Source organism: Haliaeetus albicilla, chromosome 8 (genome assembly GCF_947461875.1).
Source record: "Haliaeetus albicilla chromosome 8, bHalAlb1.1, whole genome shotgun sequence".
NCBI lineage: Eukaryota > Metazoa > Chordata > Aves > Accipitriformes > Accipitridae > Haliaeetus > Haliaeetus albicilla.
In genome coordinates, this window is record NC_091490.1 from 39,915,173 (window position 1) to 39,931,196 (window position 16,024).

At 61.1% G+C, this 16,024-nt stretch overlaps 1 protein-coding gene across 2 annotated transcripts; it reads right to left on the bottom strand.

Moving 5' to 3' along the window:
- Positions 1 to 3,198: 3,198 nt before the first annotated feature.
- MKNK2 (MAPK interacting serine/threonine kinase 2) lies at positions 3,199 to 15,693 on the bottom strand. 2 transcript variants are annotated; one of them, XM_069790124.1, is made up of 14 exons: positions 15,587 to 15,693; positions 15,263 to 15,505; positions 12,906 to 12,987; positions 12,609 to 12,710; positions 12,348 to 12,445; positions 11,249 to 11,328; positions 10,589 to 10,662; positions 10,393 to 10,497; positions 9,992 to 10,047; positions 9,671 to 9,766; positions 7,874 to 8,068; positions 7,612 to 7,776; positions 7,473 to 7,516; positions 3,199 to 6,698 (listed from the first exon to the last, which is right to left on the bottom strand). In XM_069790124.1, exons 2-14 carry the CDS (start codon positions 15,308 to 15,310, stop codon positions 6,692 to 6,694), a joined length of 1,152 nt encoding a protein of 383 aa, XP_069646225.1. In that variant the 5' UTR covers positions 15,311 to 15,505; positions 15,587 to 15,693; the 3' UTR covers positions 3,199 to 6,691. The 2 variants fall into 2 exon arrangements, with proteins under 2 accessions (XP_069646225.1, XP_069646224.1); XM_069790123.1 differs by having other exon boundaries at positions 3,199 to 7,170.
- Positions 15,694 to 16,024: the final 331 nt, after the last annotated feature.

The window sequence follows — 16,024 nt, forward strand, 5'->3', positions numbered from 1 at the left end:
ATTTTAGATGGGGTAATCGTAAGAAGATAAAAAGCCTAACCACAGCAGTAACTCTGGGGGGGGGTGAATCGGTGTCATTCAGTTGGTGTTAGATGAAGGCTGACCAAATATAGGTCTGGAAATAAAGGGTCTCAGTTGCACAAGGGCAAGCTACAAGCAGCTGGAATGAAACCAGTGGGACTGGAGTGCTCAGAGTTCAATGGCAGAGGACACCTGACCTTTCTTTGCCTTGTAAAGACCAAAAAAATACATTTGGAATATGTATTCCAAGCAAAAGCTAGGAATGCAGAGGTAGCTCTTACCTGGCTGAGCAGCTCATCTCAAAGGAGTTACATTCAGACGAACCGCAGCTCTGAGGAGGACTGTGTGGCAAAGAGAGACACATCTTGGGTGTTAGCCAGAGGGGGACTAAAGTGGGACTTGCTAAATCCCATGCTTCAGCAACAAGCCTTTATTTAAACCTTCAACCAGGTGAGGCGAATGATGAGGCCCGTGACCCACTCCAGCCATGGGCAGCAGTGCAGTCTCTGAGGGGCGCAGCTGGAGATGCTCTCCTGGGCTTTGGGAAAACCTGACTGCTCCGCTCCCGCTGACCGACCGCAGCTCCCAAGGCCTGTGCAATTCCACCCAGAACTGAAATCCTGTGGGAAAGCCGAACCTGCATCCCGTGGCTCTCCAAAAGCCACACTTCACCATCGAAGCCCACAAACACAAGACTGACCAAGGCCTTTTCCAGCCGGCAGAGGTGACAGCCGTGCCGTGCCGTGCTTGTGCCACCAAGACTTGTCCTGGTGCAGAGGGACACAGCCTGCCACAGGGCATTCAGGTGTAACAACTGACTGCAGGCAGGGACAGACCCACGCGCTGGGGTCTGCCAGGGTGCACATCGCTCCCTGAAACGGCTACAGAGGGAGAACCTGCACACCTACACACCAGCCACAAAATGACACCAAAAATGGCACATTCTACCAAAAAAAAGAACCCAAATTGCTTTGTTTTGGTTATCTGGACAGGCGTGGTGATTCACTGCAAAATGCACAGTGGTTCTTTCCTTCTCTGGCAAACCCATAAAACATTTTAAAAGCACAAAGAGGAAATGAAACCTTTTTTTGATCCAAAAAAGCCCTTCACACTTTCCTCTCTGCACGTCAGTGTGGTTTTGGGGCTCACTGACTATTTAGGAGACCAGTCTGGAGCTGAGGGAATGCATGTTCTTCAGTTCAGGGGGGGTTTTTTGAGCAGCTAGTGAATCAAAACATTGGCTAATCATCCGGATCGTCTCCTGTGACCAATATAGCCAGGCTTAGACCCAAAATACTGAAGACAATTCAGCTGCCTGCTTGCCCACCCTCCTCGGTGCCTTGTGCCAAAGCCAGGCACAACCACACTGGCCACCCAGGCACCACAGCCACTCACATCAGATCATGACCTGATGGCTCAATTAAATCCTGAGAACAGGAGTACTGACACAAGCTGCCACGTCACCTGAAGCCTGAGTGACCCACGATGTCACCCAGGCCACCCCAGCAGCTCTGCAGTGGCCCCTTCACTCTCACGGTGCCACCGGGCCAGCGTGGGTGGCATCGCCGCTGGTCCTGCTGCGGGGCTTTTCTCCAATGCAAATCAACGCAGACTTATTTATAGCACCCTTATCCCAGCAGGAGAGCCTATTTTGGGCTGATGCTCAAGCACCAGAACAGCGCAGGTTATTTTAACCAGCATTGGTTTATTTTCGGGGCTGCCCTTCTCTGCACGTGCTCTGAGATGGTTTCCAACTACTGGGTGCTTTCTGGGGGTGGTGAAACCAGGGATGGGGCGGGGCAGGAGGGGAAGAGGGACCATGTGTAGAAATTTTACAGAGATTAAAACCTAAACCAGCCTCAGCAGCAAAGCTCGCTTTGACATGCCACCTGCCTGGCATCCACCCAGCATCTTGGAAGGTAGATCATCTGCAGGATGGGCCATGAGCAAAGGGCAGCAGGAGAGGAAGGGTTTCTGGAACAGATAGGTGAGCACCCAAGGACAGATGTGACAACATGCAAGAGGGGAAGGAGAGCAGGATACACAAGCAGGGGAGAAAAGGATTGCTGAGAGCTGGATGCTCATAAAATGTCCAGGGTTGCAATGTGGTGCCCCCAGGCACAGGAGGCAGCAATAGCTTTGTTCAGCAGAGGCAGGAACAGTGCAGTGGGATGAGACTCGCTCCTTCTCATCCTCTGCATCCAGAGGACCTCAGCTCTGGTCCCACCACAGGCCATCCCAGAGCAGCCTGCGAGGGGAGACTCCTGGGGCTGCCCTGTCCAGATCCAGAAGCTGCAGGAAGCAGCTGCACCATTTATCAAGCAGCAAGCACGGATTTCTCATCAGTGAGTCGCTGTGGGGCTTTCTCCGCTCAGAGCCATCCTCGCCAGTGTGCAGAGCCGGGAGCAGCAGCTCCTGATGTGCGGCAGAGCTTGCAGCCCCAACCTCAAAACCAAGGGTGCTACGTATGGGGGTCTGCCAGGACAGCAGTTCCCACCAGCCATGGCAGTGGCATCCAGAGGGCTCACAGCTCCATCTCCCAGCATGGCAGCAGGACTGGAAAACTTACTTATACCAGGCCAGAAAATACCTTAAAAATTAAAATGCATTAAAAAGAAAAAAAAATTCAGCAAGGTCTTCCCTGCCCATGGAAGAAAGCACAGCAGGGCTTCTGCAGCCCTTCTCCCCCATCCTGATCACCAGCCTCCAGTCCCTGCTGCTGCCCATACCCCCAGCATCCCACCACACACTTCCCTCTTGCCTCTGTTTCCCCCTCCACCACCTGACAGGTAAGGGGAATGGAAAATGGGCCAGGGTTGTCTCCGAGAGGTGGTAGTAGGGCAGCTGGCAAAGAGCACGGTGCTGCACCGTGACCCCCCAACCCGTTTGGGAATTCGGCAGATCACACCCCTCCGTTGGGAAAAGTGAGTCAGGACCTGAGCCGCTGCCAGCCCGTATTCCTGGCATCCCAGCTCAGCACCCTGCAGCTCCAGCCCTGCCTGGCTGTGATCCCAGCCCCCTTGGGACCAGCAGTGGACTGGGAAGGACAACAGTAGGAAGACCCCTTGACTGGAGTGCAGGGGGCTCGCTCCCCCCACCCCACACCTGCCCAATCCCCTCAGCAGCCACCAACAGCCCCGTGCTGCCCAGCCTGCCCACAGCCACATGCTGACCACGTAGGTCTCAATGCATTTTTATTAAATTCTTACAAAACAGAATACAAAATTCTGGCATCAACAATTGTTATAAAGGAAAACTTCAATTCAGCTGTATCAGTTCACCTGGTACATACAGTAAAGTGCTTGTTTTTGTGGGGTTTTTTCCTTTTTTTTTTTTTTTTGTTTTCATTTTTATTTTCCAGCCAGCCCCCGAATGGAGGCTGCCATTGTACAAACCAACAGTGCGTTAACATGACTTTTGTCGAACCAGCTTTGGCAGTCTTCATCAATTGTAAAGTGGAGAAAGTTTCTCCTGTTTTGATAAAAAAAGTTAGCTTCACAGTAAACGTTTCTAACCAGTTCTAAGTCGAGTTAGTTGGCTGAAGGAAGGGCAGGGGGGAAGGAGAGGAAGCCAAAACACTTAAAATTTCCAGCTTAAAAAAAAAAATGAAAAAAAATCTTTTTGAAGTTGGTTTCCAAGACAGATGCTCTAGGGGGGGGAAAGGCTTTGAAAGAGGAAGAGGAGGAAGAAGGGCATTGGCAAGAGGGGTTAGCTGGTGCTGGACAGTGGGTCGGGGAGCATCTGTCTGGAAACCACCTCGGGAGAGGCACTGGCAGCGGGGAGGGGATGTCCGGCCCCAGCACGAGCATCTCCCCAGCCGGCCTGGTGCAGTGCCAAGTCCTGCACTGCTGAGGCACCCATGGGTCCCCAACACCGCTGCGAGTCAGGTCGAGAGGTGTTTTAGAGTCGATCCCTCAGCTCTAGAGGCATTTAAGGATCCTCTATAACGCACAGACCCTGCCACGCACGCCGCACACCAGAGCTGCTGGGAGCTTACCATCCCGGCGGCACAGGATTCCCCCACCGAGTGCTACGTCAGGAACGCCGGGTCCACGATAAAACCAAACCCCCGAGCCGAAACATGAAGCCAAGCCTGGGCCAAGCAACCGGCAAAGAAGTCAGATGCTCCCCAGCACGTCCATCCCCTCGATGCAAACACCCACAGCATCTGCCAGCTGCAGGCATCCCCGGCCGAGGATACCCACGTATCAGAAAAGTGCCCACAGGGACGAGCTCCCCGCACAGCACGGGTCACCCAGGCCACGCGCCAGCCTTCAGAAGAGTATGTGTGTATATCTATATATATATATACATACATATATATATATATGAGATAGGTCTTACATGTGGGAAGAGGGGGAAACTCGATGTTTGCCAACAAAAGCATGGGGGACAAAAAAAGAAAATTTTTTCAGAGACATCCCCCCGCCATCCCCTTCCCACGATTATTTTTTGTTTTTTTAAAAAAGGCTGCGGCGTGCAGCATTAACAATAGCTTTCACAATACCAGCTCAAGGCATCGCGTACTGTACATCATTCAAGTATTTCTTAATATAAGACAACGAGGAATTATCTACAACTGATAAAACAAAATAAGCTATAAAAAGTAACAATGTACAATCAAGATGGATTTTTTTTTTTTCCTTTAAAGGAGGCCTCTCCAGGGTGTCCCAGTGCCTGCATGGGGGGGGGGGTGCCTCCCCTCACCACCACCTCGCTCCTCCCCACCCTGCACAGTGGGACCAAGAGCACCCAGGGGAGAGGGCAGATCGCAAGTGCAAGGCAGGGTTTGTTTTTTTTAGGTGTGGGGGGGGAGCCCCCCTCCCCAACCCACTGATGCCGCTCAGCAGAAGGGCCTGGAAGGGTGAGAAAAGACGGTCCCTGCCCCAAACTCCATCAACACCCGAGATCATAATCGCCCAAGATAACTCACACACACCTCCCTGAAACAAAAAACAACATATATTGCATAGTATTGCTGTCAGCAGTCTTAAAATAAAAAGGAGAACTTTTTTTTTTTCTGAGACAGTGACTGTCTTCAGCTGAAGACCCAGGGAATTCTCTTCCCCAGCTCAAAGCAAGCTCCCAAAGCCTTCACCTGTGCACACGATGGGCCAAGGCTGCTTTTTCAAAATATAAAGCTCAAAGCATCGAATTGGAAGGGAAAGAAGATTGCTAATGAAGGAGGCACCCTCCCTCCCCGTGGGACATGGGCAAGGCAGCGGGTGCAGCTCGGTGGCACGACCCGCGGCCATGCCCGCGGTGGGGAGCAGGTTTGCTGCTCTGGCTCAGTGCAGGGGGTGTTTGGAGGAGCTGGACACCAGCCCGACTCCCAAGCACGGGCACCACTCGCTCGCCTGGACGGATCCAGCCCTGCGCAGCAAAAACCAGCCAAGGGCCTCATCCCGATTCAGCATCCCAAGTCCTTCCCCCGCGTGCATCCCCTCCCTTCCCCAAAGCAAGCTCCGAATAGAGAGGGCAACGCCACGCATGCAGATGCACGAACACACACGAACGTGGACGCACACGCGTGAACACGCACGCCCAGCTCTCCCCAGCCGCCCGTCAGACCCCGCGCTGCCCAAGGCGCTGCTGTCCTGACCCCAAACCCTCCAGCCCCACATCCCAAGCCCTCCCCAGGCTTCTCCTCCCCAGTGCCGTGGCCCTTGGGTGCTGCCACCAGCCCGGTCGCTCACCCGCCGGCATCCCCGGGGCACTCGGCACCCTGCGCACCCCCAGACCCTCCTGCCACAGCAGCCTCGGGACCAGCCCAAAGCCACGCCAGGTCGCACCGCCCTGCAGCGGGTCCCAACGCTCTTTAAGGGGTTGGGGGGTCCTTTGCTTTCCAGAGAGCACCCTGCTATTCCCAAAGGGGTATTTTGTTGTTGCTCCAGCTGTCCCAGAGACCTCATCCCCTCTTGCACCTCCACGAGGGCACAACCGCGGGCGAGCAGCCCCTCCGAAAATGGGTGCGACACCCGACCGGCACAAGAACGTGGCCCCAGACGCCTGTGTATCCCCCCCCGGCTCTGACCTTACCCCCAGGGAGCCACCAGCCAGAACGCAGGAGGAAAGGAAGACATTTCTCCATGCCCTGTAGAGAAGCACAGCTAGCAGTTTAAAACCAACAATAATTAAAAAAAAAAAAAAGAAAAAAAAGAAAAACGGGGGTGAATAGCTTATTCTGGAAGCAGGCTGCGGAAGAAAGAGGGTGGCTTGGTGGGACAGGGCACGGCTCCCTTGCTGGCACCATCTCTCCCCAGCCCGAGCGGTTCCCTGCACAATGCCCACTGCGTCCCCCCCAAAGCACAGCCGGGGATGCCCCCGAGCATGGGACGGAGGGGCTCCCCGCACCCGGGAGGTGACTCCCAGACCCCCGGGAGGGGGTTTTTGTGGGATCTACCCCAACATCGGAGAAAGACCTGCAGCTCCGAGGGGAGGGACGAGGTTAAAACGCAACTCCCGTTGTTGAAAACGCGACCGAGGGTCTTTTGTTCACAGTATGAAATGAGCTGAAATCGTCAAAGCAGCCGCGGATACAAAGAGTCCTTTGGTGTCGGGGAGGGAGGAAAAACATGTCAGAGGAGAAACCAAGAGTCGGGAAACAAAAGTCCGTGTGTCTGTCAGATGTCCTTGAGTGTGCCCTGGGTGAAGCAACCTCACGCTTGATTTAATACCTTAAAAAAAAAAATCTTAAACAAACCCTCCCACCCCCAGACCTACAAGATCAGCAAAACCTTGGAAACCAGCCACAGGGACGAGTCCTGATCTTGTCACTAGCCAGAAACAGTGGGGTTTTTGGGGGGTGGAGGGGTTGGAGGGGGGAAGAAAGAAAGAAAGAGAAGAAGGACATGGGGTACAGCAGGTCCGAGGGGCACAGCTCAGGCTTGGTCGGCCACCAGGACCAGCGGGGCCACCAGGTGCTGCCCGGGGGCCACCGCCTTGGCCAGGCTGCTCTTCTGCCGCCGCTTGGCCAGCTTGGACTCGGAGGGGGGGGAGAGCTGCATGGCCCGTGAGGTAGCTTTGATGATGATGGGTCGTGCTTCCTCCTCCGCCTCCTCCTCCTCGTCCTCATCGCGCCGTGTCAGCTGGCGGTTGACGGCGATGGCCTCGGCGGCAAAGGAGGTGAGCTCTTTGGCACTGCTGTTCCTGCGGGGGAGGCAAGGGCTCAGGGTGGGATGCGGGGAGGCTGGAGGGAGGTTGGGGTCAAATATCAGTGTCCCCCCCCCCCCCCCGCGTGCATGCCATGCCAGACCGGTCATGCACCAAAAACGTGGCTCGAGCCCAAATCACATGCTGCAACCGCTGCCCAAACAGCGAGAGCTGTGGCAGAGCCCCCAAAAAGCAGCAAAAGCGGAGAGCAGCCCCCGCTGGGGAGAGAAACCAGGATTTGGGGGACTGGGATATCCCCCCCCCCCACACCCCACCATCCCAGGGCCACCCACGCTCACCTCTGCAGGATGATGGGGGTCGGCAGGGTGTTATCCGGGGCGCACTGCAATGAAACGCAGCCAGTCAGAGCCGGGTTTTCCCCACCCTGGCTTTTGGGAGCAAGGGTTTGGGAGGGGGACGGGGGACAGCAGCACTCACCCCCTGCACCCAGGGGTGCTCCAGGACCTGGGCCGCACTGAGCCGCTTCTTGGCATCTCTCACCAGCAGCTTGGAAATGAGGTCTTTGGCTCCGAAGGAGATGTGCGCCCAGTCCTTGTCGGGAAACTCGTACTTCCCCTCCTGGATGCTCTCAAAGAGCATGTTCTGGGGTGGGGGGGGGAAGAAATAAAAGGGGTTGAGCCAGGAGCGGTGCTGCCAAACCGGCGGCGGCTTTTGGCAACGCCGGGGGTCCCCCGCGCACCTGGCAGGTGTGGCACGCCTCGCCCCGGTCCCAGCCGCAGTCGGAGCCGCAGTGACCCACGAAGGGGGGGTACCCGCTCAGCATGATGTACAGGATGACGCCCAGGCTCCACAGGTCGCAACGCTTGTCGTAGATGGATGCCTCCTCGTTGAAGGCTTCCACCACCTCCGGGGCCATGTACTCAGCGGAGCCGCACTGTGGGGAGAGGCGGGGGTGAGCCCCGGCACGGGGTCCCCAAAAGGATGGGGGAGCGATGGGGCAAGATGCTGGCCGGTGGGACTGAAGGGGGGGGGGTCCTGAAATGAGGGTGCAGACCCTGCTGCTTCCCAGGTTTGCTCCTGGCAGGACAGATCACCACTACCCGGTTTCCCACCATCACGCAGGGGATGCCGCAAACCTGCCTCTCTGGGGGTTGCCGCCCCATTAATAAAAAAAAAAAAAGCCTAAAGGGGGTGTAACCCCCTCCCAGGTACCCCCACGGGGCAGCACCAGACCCACACCCCACAGCACCGCCGCCACCCAACCAGCTCAACGGGGCAGCATCCGTCCCATCGCCTGGGAGCGGCCGCAAAACACCGCGGGCGGGCGGCGGGGACGAGCCTGCTTTGCCTGTTCCCCTGCCTGACGCAGGCAGGGCCCGCCGGAGCTGGCAGAGATACGGGAGCAGACGCGGGATACGGTGCCAGAGGAGTTAAAAGCGATTGCCAGGAGAGGCAAGAGCCAGCGGCTGGTCCTCGATGGCTGCCGGGGCTCTGGGGCTTTCCAGCGCACGTGACCCGCAACCCACACGGGCCTCGTGACCAGAGCAGAAAAAAGCTGCAGCCAGCAGATAATCACCCCGTAACGAGAGGCCTCCTCCTAATGAGAGGCCTCACCAGCCCCAGCAGCTGATGCCACCGCAGGGAAAAAAAAAAAAAAAAAAACAACCGAAAAAACAAAACAACCCCAAAAAACCCCGACCACCCTGCAGCAGGGCAGCTGCACCCCCTCCACTCCCATTGCTGAGAACGGGGAAACTTGGGACACGTCAGAAATTCAGCCCCTGCCCCAGAAGGGTAAATGGGGAGGAAGGAGGGGGGCCAGGGGTGTTTTGGCCCCCACCTCTGTTGTTGTTGCACCCCACATCGGTCAGGCTCTGCCCTCCCCGGCACGTGAGCACCCCAAAAACACTGGGGGTGCAGGGCAACACCCTGCACGGGGGGGGCCTGCTGCTGTCGATAAGAGAAGCAGGGCTTTCTAGGGGGGGTGGGGGGGGGCAGGCTTAGCACCCCCACTAAAGAGTGGGACAGCTCCGAGCACCACGGGGAAGCTTTGGGGGTGTCCACCCTACGGGGTCCGCATCGCACGCAAGCACCATCCCGTAACTTGGGGGGGGCAGCCCCCTCTCTCCCACAACCAGGGGAATCACAGCAGCCCCCCCACCCAGCCCCTCGCCTGACCCACTTCTCCCAGTGAGCACCAGCCTCCCCCCCCCCCCCAACCCCCCCGCAGCCGCCTCCACCAGGGTTGGCTGTTGCTAAGGCTCACGGCAGCCCGGGCTGTGTGCCAACCCCGTGTGTCCCCCCCCTTGTCCATGTCCCCCCCACACGTTATGTAACCACATCTCGCCTGCTGCCGCGGGCTTGGGGGGGGGACACACGCACAGCATTAGCGACGGGAGCGACGAGCAGGGGGGTGTCCGCATGCAGTATTCCGTGTCCCCCCACCCAAAGCCTATAGGGCAGCTGTGTGGGGGGGGAGCCCCCCCCCCAGGGACAGTTTGACACCCCCCCCCAGCCCTGGGGCTCATATGCTTACCGGGGTGAGCAGCTCCGGGGTGGAGATGGGGGAGCAATCGCCGTTGAGTTTGATGCCGCTTCCCAGGTCAAAGTCACAGATTTTCACTGGGGAGACCTGGAGGTGGGGGGGGGGGGGAAGAAGTGGTCAGTGACCCCCCCAGAAGCCCCCCCAGGGGACCACAGCCTTGCTTTTGCGCCCCAGCTGCTTGTTAACGCCTGGTTCGTGTCCCACTTCGTACCACCCCATGTGCTACGGCAGCAGCATCCCCCATGGGAACCTGCCCCCCCCACCCCGGGCAGCACCCCCCTGCGCCCACCACCCCGGCTGCTCCCCCCTCACCTGGTCTGGGCTCTCACACAGAATATTTTCTGGTTTTAGATCCCTGTGTGCGATTCCTGGCGGGGGGGGAGAAAAGAGATGATGAGGGCAAAAATTCCCCCCCCCCCCAGTAAGTCCTCCGTGGTGAAAGGCCTGGGGGTGGCACAAAGACCCCTCCCTCCCCACCCCAAATCACCGCCTGCGTCGTGGCAAAGGGCAAAAAATTGCTGCTGGCCCCGAGCCCCGGCCGAACCGGAGGAACAGGCTTCGCACCACAAAAAGCCTCATGATGCAGCTGAGCCTGACCCTGTGCGCCCTGGGGGGGGTCTGACACTGTCGTGTGTCCCCCCCACCCCTGGGCAGAAGGATGCGGGGAGGCGGCATCCCCCCCCCCCGGGGGAGGGCACGGCATCCCAGCTCACCTTTGTTGTGCAAAAAGTGCAGGGCGCTGGCGATATCCTGCACCACCACGCTGGCCTCCAGCTCGTTGAAGTGACGTCTCCGATGGATGTGGGTCAGGATGGAGCCTGCAGCAGGGTGACAGCAGAGCGGGGGGTCGTGGGGCGGTGGGGGGGGGTCCTGCTACCCCGGCTTCCCCCTCCCCGGCACCATACTCACCTCCTCTCATCTTCTCAAACACCAGGTAAAACCTCTCCTCCTCCTCAAAGAACTCGATCAGCTCCAGGACATTCCTGCAGGGACAGCAGCATCAGCTCAGCATCCCTCCCCACCCCCCAAAAAAACCCCACCACCTTTTGGGGTCCCCCCTCCCCACAGCCCCCCCCGCACCCCCAACCGGCACGGGAACCTGCCTGGGGAGGGGGATGCAAGACAGGAAAATTGGGTTTCCAGTGATTGAAACCACACGGCCGGGGCCCCCTGGCCACATTCCAGCGGGGGGAGAGGGACTTTCGGCGCCCAGCTCCGCTCCCTAATTGCTCGCAGACCCTCCTGGCTCGCTCGCCCCTCTCCAGAAACAGCCCCGCTCAGCAGCTTTCCGCGGCAGGACGGCAAACGCCGCGGCAGTGGCTCGGTTCGCCCCTCGGCATTGCTCCAACTTGGCCACTGCGGCCCCCGTCGTCATGGCAAACCGCTTAACATCGCCTTGAGATGCTTCTGCGCCGGCCGGCGAGGCCGCGGGGAGGGAGCGCAGCGTGCGAGGGCGGCCTGGCTGCAGCCCATGGGTGTCTCGAGCATCAGCCCGGTCTCAGCCTATTCCCCATGCCCATGGTGGGGGGGGGGGGGGGGGGGGGGCGGACAGTGGCTGCCCCACGGTACCTGTGTCCCTGGCACTGATACAGCATCTCCACCTCGCGGAAGACCCTGCTGCGGATGTGTCCCAGGCGCTTCTCTATGATCTGAAACGAAAAATGGGGGAGACTCAGGGAGAGACACCGCTGCCGGGGAGGAGCTGGGGCCGGCAACCACCGCACCCCACCCAGCCGGCACTGGGGACCCCCGGGGGGGCCGGGTGGAGCAAAGCAGGGGGGTGCCCGAAGGGGTTAAGGCAGCAGAACAGGCTGTTCCCGGCGGCGGTGCCAAGCCGCTCCTTCCCGGGGCCACTGCCAAGGCAAGGTCCATGTGACACTGCCGAACCCCGGCGCAGCCGCCCCGGTGGCAGAGAAGGGCCCTTCGCCCCAGCGGGCGCTGGCACGGCGGGTGCCACGAGGTGGGCAGGGGGTCCCCACCCACAGCCTCGTGGGGGGAGAGCTGGGTGCTCCCACTGGCCCCAGCCCTTCAGGGTACACAAAGCACCTGACTGCCATGCAGCCCTCCCCGCTGCCTCAGTTTCCCCACTGGGGCACCCAAAGGCCCCCCTGGGGCAATGGGAGAAGCCAAGTTCCCCTTGCATTTGGCTGCATTTTGACACAGGGCTCATCCCAGCCCCCTCGTGTCATGGCCGAGAGCCTGCGGGGCGCGGGGCCATGGGACCACCATCCCCAACCCCAAAAGCAGCTGGCTCACCCCAAACCCCTCCAGCACCCACACGCTCACAGGGGCATGGAGACCTCCTCCGGGCAAGCGGGAGCTGGCCACCCTGCCGGCACCACATGCCCCTGCTTGCCCCGAGTCCCCAGACGCGTTGCAAGCGTTAATTTAATCTCCCGTCTGCCCTAATTTACAGGGAGAGGAGCGTGGCTAAGGGGGTTGACCAAGGTCCCGGAGCTGGGCGGTGGCAGAGGATGGTGTGCCACCTGCACGGCCCGGCCACGCTCCTGCCCCTCTCCTTCCCCTCCGGCCCACGAAACTGTTGTCCTGTGCCAGCACCAGATGGTCATAGGAGCTGGGAGAGCCCGAGATGGGGAGGGTGGAAAGGGAAACTGAGGCAGGGGGTGGGAGGGAGCCGGGTCCGCAGCCCCGAGCGGCAGAGCTTTACCTTCACCGCGTACTCCTTGTTGGTGATGAGGTTAACGCAGGACTGGACTCTGGCATGGGCCCCTTCTCCCAGCACCTCCTCCTGCAGCTGGTAAACATCTGGCAAGGAAGAGGTCGCCTGAGCTGCCGGCACCACCGCAGCATGGGACACCACTGCCGTCCCTTCTCCCGGAGCTGTCCCCGAGCCCAGAGATCCCAGGATGCCCCCAGCCCTGCCGCAGGCCAGGGGGGGACCCCGGGGTCCCTGGGCAGCCCCGCTCACCTTCAAACCTGCCAGAGAAGCTGTCGGTGGCTCTGCAGCGCTTCTTCTTCTTGTTCCTTTTCTTGGCGTCAGGGATATCAATGGGTTGACTTGAAGGCATGTCTGTGCCAGAGCAAAGCCACCGGTGTGAGTCACCCCCGTCCACCCTATGCTCCCCCAGCATCGCCGCCCTTGGGGCAGCTCCCCAAAGCCTTCGGGGAAACATAAAGGGCCAACATTCCGGGGTCCGGGATGGGAGAATTCCCTCCCCCAGGGACACAGCCCCACAGGAGGGCACCCACAGCACCCACAGCTCACCGGGACGGGGCGGGCACTCGAAGTTGAAGACGGGCTCCAGGTGGTTGGACTGGTCAAACTCCAGGTCAAAGGGGTTTTGTCCCTGTGGGGGCCAAGAACAGGAATGAGATGGCAGCTGCCGGATCAGCCGCTACCAGCCGCCTGCGCCAAGCCCAGTACGGCCACAGAGCCCGGCACGCTCCTGGTCTTGGCATACGCTCGGCTCACCCGCCCTGCCGGTGCAGGACACCGGCTCACAGTGCCGCTGCTGGAGGGATACGGCGGAGCCCCAGGCAGAGCCAGAGGAGGAGGAGGAGAAGGAAGGCTTTGACCACATCTCCTGATGGGGATGGCACTGCAGGGTCATGCCTCCACGCCAGCAGCCCCAGGCCAGCGCGTGGGGGATGATGAGAGGGATCAGGGCCGCCCGCACCAACCCAACCCCAGGTCTCCACCCAGACCTGAACTACAGTGAAGGGGGGAGGAAGAAAAGCCACAGGGCAGGACGGGCTCCAGGGCCACCACGCCGCATCCTCCCGGCTTCCAGCAAGGTCAAGAGCCCACTCAGCCCCGCTCCGGTCAACGTCCTGCCTGCCGGGCTGCGAGACACCTGCGACCTGGCAGGATCAGGCCCCACTCAAAACCCTCCGTGCGCCCCGGATCGGCGAAGGGCACGGGAACCACTGCCTCCCCCACCCCAAACCCCAGTGGCTCTGGTCCCAGCACCCCAAAGGGGACATGGGGACCCCCTGCCCTCCTGAGCCACCCCACAGCAGGACGGGGAGCACCGGGGGCACCCGGCCGGGGAGGCAAAAGGGCCCCGTCCTCCGCAGGGTTACGAAATCTGTTTGGGTGGAGGTGGCAGCTCCCGGCGGCGTTCCCAAACCCGCCCCGGTGCCCCGGTGCCCGGGCCGGCTGCCAGCCCCAGTGCGTCGCAGGAACAGCAAACTCCGGCCACCGCTGCCAGAAACAGCCAGAAAGTGCCTGTTTACTGACAGGGTGGCTCTCGGGGGGGGGGGGACAGCCGGGGAGGTCCCCACCGTGATGTGCTGGGGGGGGTCACACCAGAAGCACCCCCCCACCAAGCACCACTCCAGATCTCTGGGGCCAAAACTCTCCTGCCCAGCGTTTTGCCAGCTTCCTCCCCACAAAAAAAAAAAAAAAAAAAAAAAAAGCTGAATTTCCAGAATGCAGCATTGCCCTTCAGCTGCCAAACCCCCCCACCCAGCCCCAGCCAAAGGCCCCTACGTCAACGCAGCCGTGTCCCCCCCCCGGGATAAGCAGCTCTGGCCAAGTCCCTGCACCGTGGGCAGGATGAGGCCTCCCGGGGAGGTACGGGGGGGGCACACGGGGGGCACTGGGCCCTGCCAGCTGCCGCAGCACCGACACACAAAAGGTTTGGGGGATGGGAGGCGCGGGGCGGACGCTGCGCACCGATTCCATCAGCACATCCGAGACGTCCCGTGTGTCGTCGTCCCCCCCCGGTCCCCAGCCACCCAGGGGGGGTGGTGGGGAGGGAGGCAAACCCCAGCCAAAAGCCTTAAAAGCAGGATTAGGTGTCAGCTAAAATAAGCCGGGCAGGTTTCGGGTGAGCTCCCAGCATCCCTCGGAGCACCAGGAGCCAAACTAAACAAAGATCCCACGAAGCTGCTCGGCCGCACAGCCAGGACAAGAAGGAGCATTGAGGGGAGCAGGACCCGGCAGGATTTGGCCCCCTCCCGCACGACCCCGAGCGTGACAGCACCCGGGATGGACGTGACGTGACGGTGCCCTGACCACCCCGGGGTGCAGCCGCAGCCTTGGGCCGGTGGGTGCCGTGCTGCCAGGATCTGGCCCTCGCACAAGAGGTTTTGCACAACAGGTCCCGTGTCAGGCTGGGCCTGGGGAGCCCTTGCAGCCCCCCCAGCAGCTCCCCCCCTGCTGTGGTCCAGCACCCTGCTTGCAGATTAAAGGAGAATGGGTGCAGCTGGGTGGGGGGGGGGGGAGAGTGCAGCCCACACCGCCCCCCACCCCACGGGTGACCCCCGTGGGAGCTGCAGCAGAGCAAGCAAAGCCTTGCTGCAGCATCCCAGCACCCATGGGGGGGGGGGGGGGCATGTCTGCAGACCTGACCCCCAGCAGCACCCCAACCCTCCGGGGTGGGGGGACAGGGGGGTCCCGCTGCTCGGTTTGGGTGACAGCGTCCACGGCGCTTCCCTCCTTGTCGGGGAGGGGTGTCGGGAGGGGGGGGGGCAGGCAAGAGGCGGCTCATCCCTCTGTGTCCCCCCCCCAGGCAGGGGATGCGGCGCAGAGCGCTGCAGAACGCAGGATCAGGCCGCCGCGGGTCCGCACCCCAGCCCCGGATTCTTCCCCCCCCCCGGAGGGGAGCAGCCCCTTACCTTGAAGGAGCGGTGGAAACCCGGGATCTCTGATTTCTTCTGCACCATCTTGCTGCGGGGGGGGGCGGCGGGGGGCGGCGTTGCTGGGAGAAATGAGGAAGGGGGGGAGGACGGAAAAAAAAAAAAAAAAACCAAACCAAAAAAAAAAAAAAACCCCAAACAAACGGAGCGGGGGGGGGAGGGAAGGGGAGGGAGGCGGAGGGACGGGCAGAGCCGGAGGGGAGTCCGGGGGGTGGCCGAGACCTGCGGGGAGAGGTGTGGGGGGGGTGGTGTCAGACGGCTGCGGCTCCGCACGGAGCCCCCCCCGGGACCCCCCCTACCCACCGGCGCGGCCCCGCAGAGCCGCCGCTGCTGGTGGTACCGCAGCCCGCACCGCCGCCCGCTCCGCTCCGCTCCGCGCCGCCGCCGGGAGGGGACGCGCCGCCGCCGCCCCCGCCGCCTTTATAGCCACGGCCCCGGCCCGCCCCGCACCGCCCCGCACCGCCCCCGCCGTGCGCCGCCGCCCCGGGCACCCCCCCCCCCCCCCCCCCCCACGGCGCTGCGTCCCCCGGGACGGGGACATCCCCCCCGGCACCCCCCTCCGCTGCACCGGGGACACAAGCACCCCCCTCCCCGGGAACACACACCCCCCCCGGGGACACACACCCCCCCCGGGGACACAAACACACCCCCCGGGGGACACACCCCCCCCACCGGAGCACCCACCGGGGACACAAACACCCTCCCCGGGCACCCCCCGTGCTGCACCGGGGACAGATACAA

Excerpts from the sequence above, each read along its gene's own strand:
- MKNK2 (XM_069790123.1), bottom strand. The coding sequence starts at position 15,310 with ATGGTGCAGAAGAAATCAGAGATCCCGGGTTTCCACCGCTCCTTCAAG. Across the intron at positions 12,446-12,608 it reads CTTCTCTGGCAGGTTTGAAG|ATGTTTACCAGCTGCAGGAG; the intron begins GTGAGCGGGGCT and ends CTTCCTTGCCAG. Across the intron at positions 10,663-11,248 it reads TATCAGTGCCAGGGACACAG|GAATGTCCTGGAGCTGATCG; the intron begins GTACCGTGGGGC and ends CTGTCCCTGCAG.